At 35.3% G+C, this 21,578-nt stretch overlaps 1 protein-coding gene across 1 annotated transcript in view; it reads right to left on the bottom strand.

The window, feature by feature from the left end:
- Positions 1-4,720: 4,720 nt before the first annotated feature.
- Positions 4,721-21,578, bottom strand: part of LOC144959785 (lysosomal cobalamin transporter ABCD4-like) — a 34,783-nt gene continuing 17,925 nt past the window's right edge. Inside the window, exons 9-17 of the mRNA XM_078892533.1 lie at positions 20,003-20,094; positions 19,315-19,386; positions 18,946-19,046; positions 14,919-15,029; positions 12,566-12,657; positions 12,103-12,139; positions 10,783-10,876; positions 10,419-10,495; positions 4,721-9,379 (exon numbers count right to left, since the gene is read on the bottom strand). Coding sequence (XP_078748659.1) covers positions 9,144-9,379; positions 10,419-10,495; positions 10,783-10,876; positions 12,103-12,139; positions 12,566-12,657; positions 14,919-15,029; positions 18,946-19,046; positions 19,315-19,386; positions 20,003-20,094 — 912 coding nt within the window. The 3' untranslated portion in view covers positions 4,721-9,143. The remainder of the gene's footprint in view (positions 9,380-10,418; positions 10,496-10,782; positions 10,877-12,102; positions 12,140-12,565; positions 12,658-14,918; positions 15,030-18,945; positions 19,047-19,314; positions 19,387-20,002; positions 20,095-21,578) is intronic.

Here is a 21,578-nt window from a genome sequence, read left to right as displayed (position 1 = left end):
CATTGAGAATTCACGAAATAAATAACGATAAAGATAATTGATCCCACAAGTTACTAATAGATGTGCGACCGGTTTTAGACACGTTACTGCTGTGTCACAAAGTGTGACACTTCTTAAATCATATTTATAAACATACGTTTTTAAATTGCCGAAAATGTTTATGTTGCTATGCCTTCTGTACGTGGTTTCATCACATAGAATTATTTTTTGAATTGTTCTTGCTTTTTTATATTCAGAATTGAAATAAATAAATAAATTATAACTGTGAAATTGAATGTAAGCTTCAGTTTAATATACGAAAACGTGATAAAATGGACGTTTCGGCATTAGCCGCAGCAGAAGCAACAGTAGTAGTAGTAGTAGGGATGCAGAAAATAAAGACAGGCATTTCAATTTTGACACGGCGCCGTCAAGTCTGGGACTTTTTTGTCCTAGTGCGGAAGGCTGCTATATTTTTCTACTATCACAAACGATATGAACACGGGACTGGGACAGTCCTGTCCCGTTGATTTTGTATAGGGGAAATTTTTCTCCAGGGTCTATTCCAATGGAAGACTGGAATAACCCATGCGTCAGCCGCAATGCAGTGCCGCAAATTTAGCTAGGACGAGGTATAACCCAGGCGTCAGCCGCAGTGCAGCGCCGCTAGGCGAGGTGACTTACTCAACTGATGCCTTTCGGGTACGAAGCATGCTGACTTTCTATTATCCTCTTGAATGATGCTAGTCCGTCAAAGATTACTTTCATCAGCGAACTGGTACTCATTTGCACCTGGGTAAAATGAGGTGATTCCAAGAAAATCATTTTAAGATAAGATCGGAGATCACCATAGAGTCAACGGAATTGACCCTTGAGCAATCTTTGGGTCATTAAAAGATGCACCCAATATTGTTTTCTCTTTCAATTTGTCTTTTTTTTTTCCACGTCGTAAAGCACAGAAATATGCAACCTCTATTTCATCCATTACTAGTAGTAGTAGAGTAGTAGAAGTAGTAGTAGTTGTTGTTGTAGTAGTAGTAGTAGTAGTAGTAGTATAGTATAGTAGTAGTAAGTTAGTAGTAGATAGTAGTAGTAGTAGTAGTAGTAGTAGTAGATGTAGTAGTCGTAATAGTAGTAGTAGTGGTAGTAGTAGAATTAGTAGTAGTAGTAGTAGTGGTAGTAGTGGTAGTAGTAGTACTAGTAGTGGTAGTAGTAGTAGTAGTAGTAGTAGTAGTAGTAGTAGTAGTAGTAGTAGTAGCAGTAGCAATAATATTACTCTTGCTATAAGAATATTTCATGATTATATAAATCTTATGTAAACAAATCCCATTGTACAGTGTAAAAAATCATTATCGTCATGTCGTATCTTATGTTGATTCATAAAATGTGAATTATTAGAGTTGCAATTGCCTACAAATAAACTTTTGAATCTTGTAAAAAAAAAAATAAAAAAATAATGCATTCGCGCAGGTGTGTCCTGGGACAGTCCTGTCCTAGTGCGGAACCCCTTTTGAATAGAAGTTTTCTCCAGTGGTACAGTACAAATTTGTCCCGGGACAGTTTTGTCCTATGGAGTGTTTGTCTCGTGTGCCGCGAGCCGAGCGCCTTGTGTGGTCTATGGTGGGTCAACCTAATCGAATTAAACATTACAATAAAAAAAAATTAATAATAATAATAATAATAATAATAATAATAATAATAATAATAATAATAATAATGATGAAGTCACGAAAGTCACCATTGTGTGTTCATATTTTTCTTTAATCAGAAAAACGAAAAATAAAATAATAAAATCAAATTTAAAAAATAAAAACAAAACAAAAAAAACCCCAAAAATTGCTGTGGCCGTGTATGCAATCGACACAGTGAGTAAGGGCCTCCATGCCCACTGTGGGATGTCAGAAAACCCCACCCAGTAATCTGAGTCTAAGGCTAAGACAAGTACAGAAAACAGTCAGGAAAAGGAAAACATATGTTCGTTTATTTTTTGAAGGTTTTATGGTGCTTGAGACACTTTTAGGTCATTTTAGCGCCGGTAAAAAGGAAGATGGTGGGATAGTAAGAAATATGTACTCGTTTTTTTTTTTTTTAAAGGGATTTACGGCACTTGCAACACGTTAAGGTCATATCAGGGACAGTAAAAAGGAAGAAAATGGAATAGTAAAACGTTCTAGAATCACAATTCAAACATCCAAGAAAAGTTAAGACAAAGGGAAATTAGTTCAAATATTTTTTATTTAAAAAAAAGGGGTTTGTTTGTTTGTTTTTAAGGGTTTTACGGCGCTTGCAACACATTTAGGTTATATTAGCGCCAGTAAAAAGGAAGAAAATGGGATAGTAAAAAGTTCTAGAATTACAATTAAAGTACCCAAGAAAAAGTAAGACAAAGGGGAACTGAGAACAAATAGGGATCAGATGTAGATTCCAAGAGCATACCACCAATGTACTTAGTTTGAAATCACCTACACGTCTCATCCAGACACAAGCACAAAATCCAACAAAGAGGAATACACTCAAATGCTTACATTATACATTCAAAATAAAAATAATAATACATAACAGAGAGATGATTTACAAGGAAAAAAATATCATCTCCCAAAACAATAACTATGCATTTGATTGTTTCCCTCCCAGCTAGGACTCCGGCCAGAGCCAGGACAAAACCAAGTAATCTCATTCCAAGACAAAGACAGAAAGCATGTTGGAAAACAGATATAAGGGGATAGAAGGCACAGTATGTACCTCCCTGCCCGCTATGGGAGGTCAGGATCCCCACTCAGAAAAAGGGGTTTACGGCACTTGCAACCCATTTAGTTCAAATAGGAAACAGATGTAGATTCCAAGAGCACACCATCAAAGTACTTAATTTGAGAGTACCTAAAAGTCTCATCCAGACACAAGCACAGATTTCCACTAAGAGTCAAATGTTTACAAATCATATACATTATGTAAACTAAATATAATACAGTGCATAACAGAGAGATGATTTCCAAGACAATACATTTGGCCTTTTCCCTTCACCTAGGGTATCCGGCCAGGGACAGGACAAAACTAAATAAACTCATCCCAAGACAGACGGAAAACACGTTGGAAAATGGTTAAAGGGGAATAAAAGACATAGTAAGTGCCTTCCTGACCACTATGTGAGGCCAGGAACCCCACCCAGATAGATGGACTCATTAAAGCACAAGAGAAAAGGCGAGACAATTGGGAATGGTTCAAAATAGGGATCAGATGTAGATTCCAAGAGCAAACTATAAATGTGCTTTGTCTGAGATCACCTTAAAGTCGCATCCAGATACAAGGACAGGGTCCCATAAGAATACACTCAAATGCTTATGTTTTGTTGTTGTTTTTAAGGGTTTTACGGCACTTGCAACACATTTAGTTTATATCAGCGCCAGTAAAAAGGAAGAAAATGAGATAGTAAAAAGTTCTAGAATTACAATTAAAGTTAAAGCACCCAAGAGAAAGGAAGACAAAGGGGAACTGGGAACAAATAGGGATCAGATGCAGATTCCAAGAGCAAACCATCAATGTACTTAGTTTGAGATCACCTATGTCTCATCCGGACACAAGCACAAAATCCAACAAAGAGGAATACACTCAAATGCTTACATTATACATTAAAAATAACAAACATAATAATACATAACAGAGAGATGATTTACAAGGAAAAAAAATATCATCTCCCAAAACAATAACTATGCATTTGACTGTTTCCCTCCCAGCTAGGACTCAGGCCAGGGCCAGGACAAAACCAAGTAAATCTCTTTCCAAGATAAAGACAGAAAGCAAGTTGGAAAACAGATATAGGGGATAGAAGACACAGCAAGTACCTCCCTGCCCACTATGGGAGGTCAGTCAAATGCTTACAAAACATGAAAATTAAAAGAGTTGATTTACAAGGAATAAATATCTTTATCTCCCAAAGCTAATACTTAACATTTAATTGCTTCCCTCTCAGCCAAGGACTCTGGCCAGGGCCAAACAAACTAAGTTATCTCGTTACATGAAAAAGACAGAAAACTTGGAAAAATGATATAGGGGGACAACATCAAGTGACCTCCTGGCCACCATGAGAGGTCCCTGCCCAGACAGCAAGAGTGATGTTTGTTTTTTATGTTTTGAAGGTTTGTTTTTATGTTTTTAAGAGTTTTACGGCGCTTGCACACATTTAGGTTATATCAGCGCCAGTAAAAAGGAAGAAAATGGGATAGTAAAAAGTGCTAGAATTACAATTAAAGCACCCAAGAAAAAGTAAGACATAGGGGAACTGGGAACAAATAGGGATCAGATGTAGATTCCAAGAGCATACCACCAATGTACTTAGTAGTTTGAGATCACCTATAAGTCTCATCCGGACACAAGCACAAAATCCAACAAAGAGGAATACACTCAAATGCTTACATTCTACATTGAAAATAACAAATATAATAATACATAACAGAGAGGATTACAAGGAAAAAAAATATCTCCCAAAAAAATAACTATGCATTCGACTGTTTCCCTCCCAGCCAGGACTCCGACCAGGTCCAGGACAAAACCAAGTAATCTCATTCCAAGACAAAGACAGAAAGCATGTTGGAAAACAGATATAAGGGGATGAAAGACACAGTGTGTACCTCCCTGCCCGCTATGGGAGGTCAGGATCCCCACCCAGGCAGCAAGAGTGAACTACCCATCCATCAAGGGAGGTCAAACGACCTGATCCCACAACAAGAAATGATATAAACTGAAATTTGATCGGGCAGAATTAAATTCATTTATTTTTTAAAAAGTAATGCAAAAATAAGATTTTTCCCAAAGCATAAACATGTAAAACGATCAAAATTAAAGAAATTCCCATTCTTCAACCAGGGAACTGGAATTTACTATGTCTGAATGAGAAGAAAAACGCCATCTCTATCCCACATGTCCATATTACATGATATGAAATTAAATGAGGGCAATAAAACAAGAAATACTTTTATACAAGTATAATATCCTTCAATGGAAATAAAACAATATGGATTAAAAAGTATCCTAAAGCATGAAAAAAAAATTAAAATAAAAAATAGAAAGATAAAAGGAAAACACAATAATGATATACATTAACCAATTGAAAAATAAAATCCCATTCATACGCATGGCATAAATTGCATGAATGGAGGGGGGTGGAGAGACAAAAAAAAAAAAAAAAAATTTTTAAAATCATTAAACTGGCAAGGACGGCTTACGACTATTGTTTTGAATTATCATAAGAATCTATGAAAATGTATACCAAGGCATGTGAACAAAAAGAACTAATGGGCATGAAAAATTAAACTTATTCAACTGAATGAAATACATTCACGAGAAACTTTAATAACATACTAATGAGGTAACATTTAACCTATGGAAAAATCAAAATAGTTGTGTCAGTATGAAGGAGAGAACAAACCATATCGCAAAATAACATTATATACTCGTACATTAGACTTTTAGACAAGCTTATCAAACTCCAAAAAGATAAGTGAGCTTACATATCTAAATTTTTAAAAAATTATATTTGAGGGAATGGTAGATGGATAAAAAGAGGTAAAGGCCAGCCAACGTGAATATGGATGGATTGTGGAAGGCCTGAACTGGACTGTAGCATTTCGGAGGCAAAGAGGAGACAGAAAATGGTGCTTTTAAAATTTTTTAAAAGGGTTTTACGGAGCTTGCAACACATTTAGGTCAAATCAGCGCCAGTAAAAAGGAAGAAAATTGGATAGTGAAAAGATTCTAGATGTACAATAAAAAAGGACTTGAGGAAAAAAGTTAGACAAAGGGGAGTGGTTCAAATAGGGAACAGATGTAGATTTCAAGAGCACACTATCAGTGTACTTAGTTTGAGATCACCTAAATGTCTCACCCATACACCAGCACAAGATCCCACTAAGAGGAATACACTCAAATGCTTACATTATACATTCAAAATAACAAATATAATAATACATAACAGAGATGATTTACAAGGAAAAAAATATCATCTCCCAAAACAATAAATATGCATTTGACTGTTTCCCTCCCAGCTAGGACTCCGACGAGGGCCAGGACAAAACCAAGTAATCTCATTCCAAGACGAAGACGGAAAGCATGTTGGAAGACAGATATAAGGGGATAGAAGACACAGTATGTACCACCCTGCCCACTATGGGAGGTCAGGAACCCCACCCAGAAATGGGATAGTAAAAAGTTCTAGAATTATAATTAAGGCACCCAAGAATAGGTAAGACAAAAGGGAATTGGTTCAAATAGGAAACCAGATGTAGATTCCAAGAGCACACTACCAAAGTACTTAAGTTTGAGATTACCTAAAAGTGTCATCCAGATCCAGACACAAGCACAGGTCCCCACTAAGAGGAATACACTCAAATGTTTACAAATCATATATAATATGTAAACAAAACATAACACACTGCATAACAGAGAGATGATTTACAAGGGAAAAAAAATCATCTCCCAAAACTGACTATATATTTGACGGTTTCCCCTCTCAGCTAAGGTATCCGGCCAGGGCCAGAACAAAACCAAGTAATCTAATTCCAAGACAGACAGAAAGCAAGTTGGAAAACGGGTATAAGGGCACGGCCGTCCTGAGGCAGGTGTTCCGCTGCTGGTTTACCTGCTAGTACCAGTTTTGAAAATAATTTAATTTGTAATTTCTAACTGTCCGGAGTCGACGCTAGTTATCAGCGATTTGTTGCTGGCAACAAACGCAGGTAATTTACCAGAACGTCTGGGCAATTGTTTTCCTGCTCCCAGCCGCTGGTTTTGTCCTCTGGCACTATTGGGTCATGAAGATTACACACCAGTTTTTTATAAGACAGTATTCAATTTTCGTCAACATATATTGAAAAGTGTCAATTGACATTCTTGTGTATTCTTGAAATCGAGAAGGATCTGTTTTTTTGAGCACATGGCACAGTGTACTTAATTTGAGACTATCTTAAAGTCTCATTCAGACACCAGGACAATATCCCACTACGAGGAACACACTCAAATGCTTAAAAATCATATGTTAAAATTCAAAAAATAATTGTTCATAACAGAAAGATGATTTACAAGGAAAAAAATATCATCTCCCAAAACTATACATTCGACTGTTTCCCTCCCAGCCAAGGACTTCGGCCATGGTCAGGACAAAACAAAGTACATTCAAAAACAGATACAGGGGGATAGGAGACACAGCAAGTACCTCTCTGCCCTCTATGGGAGGTCAGGAACTCCACCCAGGCAACTGGGATTTATTTTGGTGCCAAAATGCCTGGAAACTAAAGATTTAATGTGTAAAAAAATATATATCTATTAGATCTTTTCCTTCTTAAAAAAAGAACAAAAAAGTGAGTCTCAAATTTCAACACAAACTTCAAAAACTTAACATAACTACGTTACTATTATAGAAAATAATCTGCATCAGTGTATTGGCAACAACAATCAGAGCATTGTTATATCAAATTTTATTGTATAAAAATGAATAGAACTCACCATTGTTTGTTTTCAATGGTTTTACGGGGCCTGCAACACATTTGGGTCATATCCGCGCCAGTAAAAAGGAAGAAAATTGGATAGAAAAAATATTAAATAAAGTAAAAAGAGCACACTATCAGTGTACTTAGTTTGAGATCACCTGAAAGTCTCATCCAAACACCAGCACAAGATCCCACAAAGAGGAATACCCTCAAATATTCACATATATATTACATTATTATCTATTATTATTATCATATGTTAAAGATAAAATAAAATAACAGTACATAACAGAGAGATGATTTACAAGGAAAAACTATAATCTCCCAAAACTATAACTATACATTCGACTTTCCCTCCGACAGGGTCAGGATAAAACTAAGTAATCTCGTTCAAACAACTGTAGATTCCAAGAACATTCTATCAGTGTACTTAGTTTGAGATCACCTAGATGTCTCATCCAAGACACCAGCACAGGATCCCACTGAGAAGAATACACTCAAATATCTACAGAATATATCCAAAACAGAAAACACAGCTAACAATACATAGCAGTGGAAAAACAAATCATCTCCAAAAAACTAATACTAAACAGACTGTTTCCTTCTCAGCTAGGACTTCCTTGCATTTGGTGGTAATAATCCAAAAAGGAAAACCTTCTTGCCATTTAATTGTTTAAAAAAATGCAAGTCATGAAAAAAAATATACCGAAATGACCTCAATCAGGACAAGTATCAACTGAGAATGTCTTCTTTTGACAGTAAATGGAATTGTAAGGTACCAGTGGTCCCATCTATATTAATATCAAACCGTGTATAAGGCATTTTATCAAATCATAAAACTAAAATATACAGAATTGATCTTACTATGTTAGAGATATATGTAAACCAGTAAAATTTACCTAAATTATCATCAAGATGTATACAATTAACATATAACAAATGTAAAATAAAATATATATGGCAATTTCTGACAGAACAATAAACAACAATTCTCTGTCACAATATGCTATCGATGTCATTGAAAAGAAATGTGGATTCTGAGCATTTGTTTTCTCAAAACTACACTTCTGATGAAACATGATATCATACAAGTGCTAAAATCAACAATTACAACAAATGTAGTAATATTTCGGTGATAATGAATATTGCAGATTTTTAATCTATGCCTATCTTAAGCATCATGAAAATCGTGTATCAAAAACGTGATTGTCACATAAACATTCCACATCCTATATTCAATTATATCCAAGTGGGTAAATAGCAAATCTTGAAAGCAAAATCATCTTTAAAAAACTTTCTCTACTTCCCTTTTCAATATCTATTTGAATTGCCCAAAAATCACAAAATCAAGGCACAAACATGTATGGAATTGCATTGAAAAAAAGACACCAAAAAAAACATAATCTACTAATGGAATCTTTTTTCTCTATGTATCCTCTGATAAAAATGAATAATCTTAATTCATTTAAAGAAAGGTTTCAGGAAAAATCATTACCAATTTGATTTGTCCAAAATTCCGATCAACTCATCTCACACTTTCTCAAGTCCAACATGAAATTTGAAATCTATTCTTACACACACTGTTATTGCACTCATTTGACAATTTGTGTCAGGCGTGCTGGTGCTTTGGGATAAGCAGTCACAGTCTTTATATTATTAAGTGTAATATTAAAATCAAACCTCTGTTTAATTATCTATGGATGCATTATTAATACCAAGTGGATCTAATTCATCTACAGACATTAAATGAATTGGTTTTAAAGACCACACTGCCCCTGGACCAATGACTAGTTCCATGTCATGGAATTGCCTTATTGTTGACCTGTGACCGATGCTAAAAACTGTAATCTTTAACTCTTTGCATGTCCTGTACAGCAACTCCTCCATTGCTTGGCTCACTTGACTTGTAGATTCATCCAGTACTGTATTTTGATATTTTTGGGGAATGGGGGGGGGGGGGGTAAAAAAGATGAGAATAATTTTTTATATTTCTGTATAGAATAAGGAATAAGGGGGAAAAAAATATAAATACATACAGTGAAAAATATATAAAAATCAGCCTTTTACATGACTGATTGACTGAGGCTTGGATATTACCGCATCTCATGACAACACATTAACACAAAATGGTTATTGCTTCATATTGCTAAAGACACAAGCAACCTGTTCCAGCATAGTTAACAACACATTACACAATTTTAATCAATACAGCATGCCTCATCAAAAAGCATTGAACCAAATCGCTAATCTTCTTAATTATTTGTTGCTTCCTAAGATGATTGCAAATAATACATATGGGATTTCATTGTAAGTGACACAATGAATATTAATTGTGATCTTAAACGTCTTTTTAAATGCATGAGATAATACCATTTTTATTACTCGAGACATATTTTTTTGTCTGGGTAATTGAGGAATTTTTTCAAAAGCGACTTTGTAAATAAAGTTTGATTTTTCAAGAATATTAATATGACATGGTTGTCTGTAAATAACAGGTAGCTATCAAAACTATAAGAAATAAGTAATAATATATTATGAGCAAAAATAATTCACTAGAAAGAAAATCAGACTTGAAAAGGATTCCCAGACAAGGACATTACTCCCTGAGGATTCCCAGACAAGGACATTACTCCCTGAGGATTCCCAGACAAGGACATTACTCCCTGCTATTCATCATTCAATAATTAATGTAGCCAACAACCTTCCTGAAATATGCAAGGTTTTAAAAAAATGCTCATAAAAACTAATGAAGCAAAAAATCAGCATACCCGAATCATTTATGGCAGAATGACGGAACGACATATATTGAGGTGGTGGGTCACTAATGTGGGACGTAATCCATCAAAGAAACTCTAAAAAAAAAAAGGGGGCTTTCTGCTTTTTGTTGGTCGATTAAATTGGAAAAAAAAAAAAGCTCTAAACTACATTTATGATTCTTTTAGGCTCTTGCTTAAACAGTACCTGCAACTCTAGGTTCATGGAAAAACAATCGAACAAAAGACAATCTTTGCATCTCTCCTGGTGACATTTCATCGTACCTGAAATTCAAGATGAACTTATCTTAAGTAATCTATATTACATAATTATAATACACTATTTATCCATTTAACAGTTATCAGTTGTAAAGCACGTTGAGCACGTTAAGTGGATATTGCGCTATATAATATCTCAAGTTTTGTTGTTTTTTTAAAAATTAGATCTGTTTATATATCAATAGCAGATTTGCTTCTCAGCTCATAACTAAGTCTGTAGCGCTACACATGCCACAATACCAAACTTGAAAAGTGAAAAATTTTTAATCAATTAAGTGGATGTTTGCTCTTACCAGTTCCACCCAGCATCAACATCTAGACCACCAAGTCGATCCAACAAATCATTGAGACCAAGAAGCTCCAAATATTTGTATATTTTGGCATCATCTGGAATTAATGATTTGGCTGTAAACTTCATATATATATATATATATATATATAGAGGAGAGAGAGAGAGAGAGAGAGGAGAGAGAGAGAGAGAGAGAGAGAGGAGAGAGAGGAGAGAGAGAGAGAGAGAGAGAGAAAGAGAGAGAGAGAGAAAGAGAGAGAGAGAGAGAAAGAGAGAATTTTTTTTTGTCTTTAGGGGTTTTACGGCGCTTGCAACACATTTAGGTCATATCAGCGCCAGTAAAAAGGAAGAAAATTGGATAGTAAAGACATTCTTGATGTAAAATGAAAAGGCCTTGAAGAAAAAGTAAGACAAAGGGGAATCGGTTAAAATAGGGAATAGATTTAGATTCCAAGAGCAACACTATCAGTGTACTTAGTCTGAGATCACCTTAAAGTCTCAACCAAACACCAGCACACCAACCCACTTAGAGGAATAGACTCAAATGTTAGAAATAAAAATAATAACAGTACATAACAGAGAGATGATTTACAAGGAAAAAAATACCATCTCCCAAAACTATAATTATAAATTTGTCTGTTTCCTTCCCAACCAAGGACTCCGGCCAGGGTCAGGACAAAACCAAGTAATCTCATTACAAGACAAAGACAGAAAGCAATTGGAAAACAGACAGCGTGATAGTAGACACATAAAGTACCTCCCTGCCCACTATGAGAGAGAGAGAGAGAGAGAGAGAGAGAGAGAGAGAGAGAGAGAGAGAGAGAGAGAGAGAGAGAGAGAGAGAGGGGGGGGGAGGAGATATGGTTAGTTTTAGCACTGTCATGACCACAAACAATGAAGCTGTTATCTTTTCTTGCCATTTTTTACATTAGCAGGTAGAGAGAGGTGGATTGCTTCCAAGAATTTACAATTTTTTAAAAATGGATTTATTGCTGTACACTGAAAATAAAGTTTTAAAAGATTTTGGCTGGATAATATTTTTCTTCATGAGCATGTAGATTATTGTTTGCTTGTTTTTAAAGGTTTTTAAGGGTTGTGACACACTTAAGTCATCTCAGCGCCAGTAAAAATAAGAAAATGGAAAAATGTGATCTTAATCCATCAACATGTGAAGTAAAAATCCAAAACGAAAGAAAAGCATCAGTTTTAAATAATTATTGGGCTAATAATGAACATGAGCATTCATTGGGCTTTTAAAAAATCAAAATTGTGAATGATACAATGAAAAATTATTTATATTGTAATATATCAAACTTAGATATACCTGGTACAACGTCACTGTCTTGAAGGGGATAAATAACCTGTCGTATAAAGAAAAATTACATTTGGTGGTTAAAATGTACTTCAGCAAAATATACACAATGTGTATTTCATGATTATTTCTTTTGTTTATTATTCCCAATTAAAATTTTAAGTGGATAAAATAAAATTTACTTCTCACAAATGAATTATAATCAAGTATGGTAATCATGATAAAAAAAAAAATCTTTTAGAACAGACTTATCTTATTTCGTTGTCTGTAGTACTAATTATTACATTGGTTTAGTTTTAAAGTTAAATGACACTTGCAATACTTTTCACTCATTTCAGTGCCTAAGAAAGGAAAGAGTCAAGAAAAATCAGGATCACATTGCACATCAAAATTAGTCTCTTTGATTGTAAGGCAAATGCTCTCTGCCAATTTAACTATCCCCACCCACAGTTTGAAGCCTCTATTCATCACAAACCTGATCTCTCAAGGTGCCATCTGTGAAATATGGTTTTTGAGGAAGACAAATTATGTCTCTTGAACCAATACCGATGTAGTCTTCAATGCTACCTGTAAATAGAAATGGGAAACAATTGTTATCAAAATTATTAAAAGAACATAAATGAGTTGGATTTTTTTACAGTGATTTTTTACTAAAAGCTCGAATTGTTGGGAATTGGGGAGAGAAAAAACAGCAGGCAAGCAAAATACTTCATCAAAAACAGAGAATTCCTCACTGAGCTTGATAGTGGAACCAATGGGTTGACCTAATATTTTTAATGCAATAGATGCAATTATGTTTTATTTCTGATTTAACTACATATCCCAACATATTGTACAAGCATATACTTTAATTACGATCTTCTCACATCCAAACAAGGCCTTTATCACAAAATCATCATAACATACGTAGTTCTGAGGTGATTACAAAACAATGTCCAAAGTAAATCATCAGGTTGTATTAGTCCTTTGGAGCCATCTTCCCCTGCAACCAGCGTGCATTTTCGTTTCTTAAGTATTAAACAATTAGTAAAATTACTTGTTACGCTTTTGCTGGGATAGTAATTTATTGCAAGGTATTTTCCATCAGATCTAGCAAAAGCAGCTACTGAATAACTGATGAATGGACAGAGAGGTCAGAAAAGTAGACACTCTTTTCCTTTGTGCCCTGTTGACCCTATCAAATGGTATCACCATGAATAAAACTCTCACCACTGTCATGTGATCTAACCAGAAATAACAGTTGAAAAGAAAGAAAGAAAGAGAGAGAGAGAGAGAGAGAGAGAGAGAGAGAGAGAGAGAGAGAGAGAGAGAGAGAGAGAGAGAGAGAGAGAGAGAGGAGAGAGAGAGAGAGGAGAGAGAGAGAGAGGAGAGAGAGAGAGGAGAGAGAGAGAGAGAGAGAGGAGGAGGAGAGAGAGGAGAGAGAGAGAGAGAGAGAGAGAGAGAGAGAGAGAGGAGAGAGAGAAGGAGAGAGAGAGAGAGAGAGAGAGAGGAGAGAGAGAGAGAGAGGAGAGAGAGAGAGAGAGAGAGAGAGAGAGAGAGAGAGAGAGAGAGAGAGAGAGAGAGAGAGAGGAGAGAGAGAGAGAGAGAGAGAGAGAGAGAGAGAGAGAGAGAGAGAGAGAGAGAGAGAGAGAGAGAGAGAGAGAGAGAGAGAGAGAGAGAGAGAGAGAGAGAGAGAGAGAGGAGAGAGAGAGAGAGAGAGAGAGAGAGAGAGAGAGAGAGAGAGAGAGAGAGAGAGAGAGAGAGAGAGGAGAGAGAGAGAAGAGAGGAGAGAGAGAGAGAGAGAGAGAGAGAGAGGAGAGAGAGAGGAGAGAGAGAGAGAGAGAGGAGGAGAGAGAGAGAGAGAGAGAGAGAAGAGAGAGAGGAGAGAGAGAGGAGGAGGAGAGAGAGAGAGAGAGAGGGGGAGAGAGAGAGAGAGAGAGAGAGAGAGAGAGAGAGAAAAAAGCTAAACAACGGTTTAAAAAATACTGATCAGGCAATCAGGCTAGTTCTTTGGAAAAGCATGCAATGATGATGAGGAAAGCATGATAGCAAGTCTCTCAATGAGAGAAAAAAATCTACAGAATTAGATGGCTAACTATATTAAAATACTGGGGGCACTTCAAAAATGAAAACGATTTCAAGAATTGTTTCCTTGAAACAATAGACATTCAACGACATCAGGCGTTCAATGGGCAGGCACTCTTATGGACCAGCAATTGTACCAATACTTCTCTAAAAAGTTTATGAACTGATAATATAGCATGTAAAATATTTTTTGATTTTTAGGGTTTTACGGCGCTTGCAACACATTTAGGTTATATCAGCGCCAGTAAAAAGGAAGAAAATGGGATAGTAAAAAGTTCCAGAATTACAATTAAAGCACCCAAGAAAAAGTAAGACAAAGGAGAATTGAGAACAAATAGGGATCAGATGTAGATTCCAAGAGCATACAACCAATGTACTTAGTTTGAAATCACCTACAAGTCTCATCCAGACACAAGCACAAAATCCAACAAAGAGGAACACACTCAAATGCTTACATTATACATTCAAAATAAAAATAATACATAACAGAGAGATGATTTACAAGGAAAAAAATATCTCCCAAAACAATAACTATGCATTTGACTGTTTCCCTCCCAGCTAGGATTCCGGCCAGTGCCAGGACAAAACCAAGTAATCTCATTCCGAGACAAAGACAGAAAGCATGTTGGATAACAGATATAAGGGGATAAAAGACACAGTATGTACCTCCCTGCCCGCTATGGGAGGTCAGGATCCCCACCCAGGCATGTAAAATAACAACATTTCAAAACAATTTCTTCTAAGAGGCATTCAAAAGTGGTTACCAGATCGAAGTGTCCATAATCCAAACAGAGTACGAAACAGAGATGTCTTTCCACAACCACTTTCACCAGTGACAAGAATATTGGTGCTTTCCTCTAAACGTAAGTTCAAATCTGAAATTTAAAACAAGCACAAATGTATTTACAGGGTGTCGTAGACATTAAAAAATCTTACCAGCCCAAGTAAAAATCCTACCATAAATTTTAGGAATCAGACTTTACAAAATGATGCGAAGAAGTAAATTTCAAGACATTTACTTATAATACAATCTATCACACCATTTTTCAAGTAGTCCTTGAATTTAAGGCAGCCGCAGTAACCCTGTAGGGGGTTAAAAACACCTGCATGACAAGCATCATCCAGCATCCTCAGTGACACTTCCATGTACTACGTCATCATTCATTTCATCTTCACGTGCAAACTCCCTTCATCCCTCACCCCTGCAATAATGCAAAATGATACATGTGCCATTAAACCAGACTCATAGATAGAGGCACCAATAATTTGGTGCTTGATGCAAAGCAATACACGACAAATGGCACAATGCCATACATTGGTGTCTATTGAACATCTTGTGTCATAGGAATGGCCATTATGATAGATGGAGATGGATATATATATATATATATATATATATATATATATATATTATATATATATATATATATATATTGAATCGTGTTTGATACAAATATGGTACGAAAAGTGCTCGACATGTAGTAATGGAGCGAATTATTATTTAAAATATTTACCACAATGTTTGGGGCAGTCTACATCGATGTTTCAGCCTTAAATTCAAGGACTACTTGAAAAATGGTGTGATAGATTGTATTATAAGTAAATGTCTTGAAATTTACTTCTTCGCATCATTTTGTAAAGTCTGATTCCTAAACAATTAAGCCTGAAACATCGATGTAGACTGCCCCAAACATTGTGGTAAATATTTTAAATAATATATAATATATATATATATATATATATATATATATATATATATATATATATATGTGTGTGTGTGACGTCGCGCGACGGTTTGGTCCGGAAGGTACATTTTGGACATTTGGACCTTTTGGTATTTCTGAATAGATCATTCTTTTCTCTTTAATTTGATACCTGTTTCATTGACGTATCATAATTTTTGGCTGAGTTATAAAAGATTGAAATTGGGAGGTTCCTGCTAATCTCAGATCCAAAATTCAGAGAAATTTGCACTTAAAGATTTTACACACATCACCATAGCAACGGCATGTTATATTTCAGCTATCGTAATGAAATTTGGCATGCTTTTTATATAGCATGTGACAAACATGTATGTAAAATTATATTTAATTTGGTCGATCAGCTTTTACACAACACTCGTTTTTGTAATGACGATATTTTTGTGAATTGACCCTCGAGTGAAAAAATAAACCCAACAAATAGCACTCATACTTTTATCCATTTTAACAGTGCAATGTTTATTTAAGTTAGCTGTGATATCGGCACTATTTCACAAGATCTGCAATTCTGGAAAGTCTTCACAAATTAACTGGCGAAAGTAGCCGAGGCATTACAGTCGATTGACTGAAAACCGAAAGGCCGTGAGTAAGTCAGACAATCTAACACTTCAAACTTGAAACAAAGGAATGAAAATAGTGTCAACTCAACCATAATTTCTTTTACTCAACTCAATCGATGTGTTCAAATTTGATTGAGCCATTGGCGGGCGTGAGGAGGTGGTGGTAACAGCTCTTTGCACTCAGAAAGGAAAGAGTCCTCACCCACTCGGTTTTTTTTTTTCCTTTTATTTTCAACATCCTCCTGCATGCCCCCCCCCCCCTCTCTCCCCTTCCTTCCTTCCTTTCCCATAACTCTCTCTCTCTCTCTACTTCCTGTTCCATCATTATTTTTTTCATTTCATAATCACTCTCATTTTGTCTCGTCCTATTCACTATAGCTATCTCTTTCTATCGGTCTGTCCATTAACTCTTTTCTGTTAGTCTTCCGAGTGCAATACAATTAGCGGCCGAATCTAACAAGTTAAATTATTCATTTGACAAAATATCTCATAAAATTCAGTTTATAATGAAGCAAGATTTTTGTTTGTTTGTTTGTTTGTTGCTTTAGGTCTCTTCCAACACAATTGAGGTTATATGAGAGACCGCTGAAACAAAAAAACAAGCAATCTAACAAAAATAGTACAAATGTAAATCAAAATCATAACCTTAAGATATCATAAGCTAAATTATAAATAACCAAGAACAAACAGGCAGATTTACAGAAAAAAAAAAATATCCCCTGTCAAAAATACAATCACAAACCAAAGAAGCAGGATAGGCTAGTAAAGAGAAGAAGAAACGACATCACTATCGGATCGTACACCCATGCGAACATCATAGGTATATGATTCAAGGGTGATGCTCCCATCCAACCACCCGCTTTAAAATGCAATTTTCTCTGAATTATGAAAATGCGGCCCAGCAGATTTTGTAATCTACTTATATGCACAAATTATGTGTAACGCATTTCCAAAGAAATCCTCGTGAAGCAAGATTTTGAATTTCTTGCAACATCAACTCTTAACAATAATCGTGCAGCGTAAGCGGCAATTTTGCATAACTTATGACCATGTGATCCCGAGGACCAATAACTATGCAATGGCCTACTTCTGTTTACATAATTGGAATTTGACTACCCTCTTTCGGGGTTATAATTTGACCACAAGATGGGGTCAATGGGCTAAAAATAGCATATAATATAAACTGATATTTGTGACTCCTGACCTGCGTCAATTTTATCTACAAAATTTTTATTTATCCGACTTACAGATCAGGGATGCCTACCCTCAATTTCAAGTTTTAGGGAGCTTGTTTTACGTTATTAAGGGTTTTACGGCGCTTGCAACACATTAAGGTCATACCAGCGCCAGTAAAAAGGAAGAAAATGGGATAGTAAAAAGATTCTAGTTGTAAAATAGATGTAGATTCCAAGAGCACACTGTCAAAGTATTTAGTTTGAGATCACCTAAAGTCTCATCCAGACACAAGCACAGGTCCCAACTAAGAGGAATACACTCAAATGTTTACCAATCATATAATATAATATGTAAACTAAATATAAAACAATGCATAACAGAGAGATGATTTACAAGGAAAAAATCTCATTTCCCAAAACTATAACTATACATTCGACTGTTTCCCTCCCAACCAAGGAACTCCGGCAAGGATCAGGACAAAACTAAGTAATCTCATTCCAAGACAATGACAGGAAACAATTGGAAAACGGGTATGGGGGGATAGAAGACACAGCATGTACCTCCCTGCCCAAGTTTTAGGGAGATTTTACTGATAAAACCTCAAATTTCAGGAACAATATTCCATGCAATAGTAATGTCTTAAAAGACAGTCAAACATCTGATATCAAGAGCAAGATATGGTTACAATGGTGCAGAGATAATTATAAGTAACTACTAATCTGCTTACAACAAAAGGGGTATCCTCCCTCACTGGTAAAAAATATATTACTTGGATAACACCTCAAGATAACAACACCACTGTGAGAATAACTGACAACAAAAGGAAACATTTTTTCTCTCCAACCATTGTGATAGAGAATAACTCGCCAATTTGCAAATTATATGGTTTGTTGATGCTAATGATGTGGTGGTGGTGGTTGTATTAGCAGTTGCAGGGGTGGTGATGTGGTGTTGTAGGTTGTAGTGGTGGTTGAAGGAATGATGGTATGGTGATGGTAGTGGTGCTAGGAATGATGTGGTAGTGGTGATTTTAGTAATGGTAGTGGGATGGTGATGTGGAAGTGGTGGTTGTAGTAGTGGGGGTAGTAATGATGATGTGGTGGTGATTGTTGTAGTAGTGGTGGTAGAAATGATGATGTGGTGGTAGTTGTTGAAGTAATGGTGGTTGAAATGATGTGGTAGTTTTAGTAGTGGGGATCATAATAATCATAATTCTGTATCAGTCAAGTTTCCGAACTAAACTTTTGAATAAAACATTTTAAAAAAGCTTTTCTTTATAAGAGTTATTGACAAACCTCTACATAATAATTTGGAAGACTTGGGCAGGCCATATGTGACAGACTTGAAATCCAAAAATCTTATTTTGTCAGTCCTTAATTGACTCATTTCCAAATTCCTGAGGATAAGTAAGTACAAGTTTCTTTTAATATCTGGTAAAATCCATGGCAAAATAATAAACAAATTCTAAAAATGGACTAAAACACACAAGTAAATTTAAGATTCAGATTAAAGAAAAATACAAACATATTTAATTAAAACAGAATCAACAGTCTAAATTACACAACTTAATAAGAGCTTAAGAGACATATCCAAGAATGATCACGAGCAGTAATTTATAATTTTTAGAAATTCCTAAGAGCAGAAATGTGAAAAAAAAAGTTTACCCTTCTTTGAAATTATCATCCTCTGCTTGTTTAACTTTCAGCCTAAACAGCTCTTCAAATAACTGACCAATTCTGACAGAAATAATAGTAAGTTAAACATAGAAAACAATATTAAGATTTGTCAACATAAAAGAAGAAATCCTTTCAGATAAATACTCGTAAAATCAGTGGCAATATTGACAAAACACAAATTGATATGATCATTATTGCAATAAACCCACTCTAAAATCCAGATTTACAGATTCAATCTTTTCTCATAATATGAGTGTTTACCCTATCAAGATCACACTGTCATGACTTTTTACAATTCGCTCTGTCCCATGTGAATCATTATTGTGATCCCACCCAAAAGGGTGATCTCTCACTTCTTTCTCAGTTTTCTTACATGCACACTTCAACAAGCCCATTAGTTTCGAACTTTTTCAATTTCTAAAAATATAGCTTATACCTTGAATACGAGGCAGGACATTTTTCTTCCTTTATGATGCAAAACTACAGTGAATTGACATGTAAAATCTCGGCCACTGCAGTTCAAACAAATCTCTGATCACAATGGCAGTCAGAAAGATGAATAAATTTCTAAATTGATTTTATAATCGATTAAATATGACTATCACAGAATCAGCAAAAATACTTTCCAAATGTTTTACAATACAACAAAACAATGAGTAAAAAGAATTAAACCAACCTGTGACCAGCTCCAACAACATCGGTGATCTCCACTGCTTGATCTATCAATGTGGTGAAGCAGTTAATCAAATAAATTGAGAAAAATGCATTCTTAAAAGAAAAGAAAAAAAAGAAAAAAATCAACACATTAATATGAATCTCCATTTTCCCTATTACATATTCTAATAACCCCATCCTTAAGGTATGTCTATCATTTCATCCATAGCTATTTTTTCACAACCTTTAAATTTAATAGCGTGAGCTAGCATTCTTTGATAGGAAGAAGAAATAAAGTCAATCTTACACCCTGAAATACATTCTATCATAAATGGATCAGAATTAAATGTTTTCCAAACTGACGTTAACAATTTTGTCCTCCCCCTCATTAATTTATTCCTTGTTTTTTGTACTAGTATCCTCTTTTCTGGCCTCTTCGCTTGTTGATGGCCTGCTCACCGCCATCGTCCTCGGAACGAGGACTAAACATTGAATTCATTATTTAGACCTGTAAATGAGCTCTATAAAAATTGACTGAAACTGAAACTCTTCGTAATTCGTCGTGTCGTAGCGGTAAAATCCAAAGAATCAAAATGAAAGGTAAACAGCAAGCTCACTTGAGCAAAGCAATGGCAGAAAACTAAATTGCGAGGGAATTAATTAGGCTATTTACCATTGTTCCTTGTAATTAGGTACCCAATCAGTGAAGAAACTTAGAAACGGTCAACCAGTTTGTTTACAACATGAGGTAATCGAGATATGCTTGTAGCAATCATTTAACTTTCGATTTGAAGGTGTCTACATAACGAACTTCCGGTGTTTCGAATTTTTCTTTCTCATACTTTTCCTGTCCTTCAAGTAAATGTGGTCAATTTTAGCTTAGACGAAACAGTGAAATTTATCGCTCGGCGGCTCAGTTAAAATTGGCTACGACAGGTTTCGAAAGTGAAAAAATAATTTCACGAAGGCTGTGTGAAAATACACTGGGGTGTGTTCAGACACGTCAATTCTAAAAAGCGTCGCTTAGCCTTGGCAATATATATCCATCATTAATATAAACGGCCCATGAGCTATGCGTGGGGCTGTGGAACATTCCTAGTTAACTTTACAGTCAATCGACTACGATTCATGAATTCTTTCTTTATTCATTTTTCTTCCCTTTTTAAAAATATTTGAATTTGACGAATTGACTGATTTCAGTTAATTGACTGAGAATTTACAGGTCTAATTATTTAATTTTAAGTGAATATTAAAATGATAAAAATCACTCTTACCACTTAATTTAACACAAATACTAAAACACAATTCAGTGTATTGAAACACAAATGTCTTTATAAATCCACAGAAAAGAAATAAATTGAACAAAAGTCAGTTATCTTATGTGATCTTCATGGACGCTACAGTAAAAAGTGATCTGTCCAGGCATGTTGTTTTGTTTGTTTTTGTTTTTGTTTTTAAGGGTTTTACAGCGATTGCAACACATTTAGGTTATATCAGCGCCAGTAAAAAGGAATAAAATGGGATAGTAAAAAGTTCTAGAATTACAATTGAAGCACCCAGGAGAAAGTAAGACAAAGGGGATCTGGGAACAAATAGGG

The sequence above is a fragment of the Berghia stephanieae genome, chromosome 1 (assembly GCF_034508935.2).
Source record: "Berghia stephanieae isolate SIO BIC M18660-M18661 chromosome 1, UCSD_Bste_1.3, whole genome shotgun sequence".
In the NCBI taxonomy this organism is placed as follows: Eukaryota; Metazoa; Mollusca; class Gastropoda; order Nudibranchia; family Aeolidiidae; genus Berghia; species Berghia stephanieae.
The sequence above is the reverse complement of the archived record's forward strand: the minus strand, read 5'-3'. Positions and strand labels throughout refer to the sequence as shown.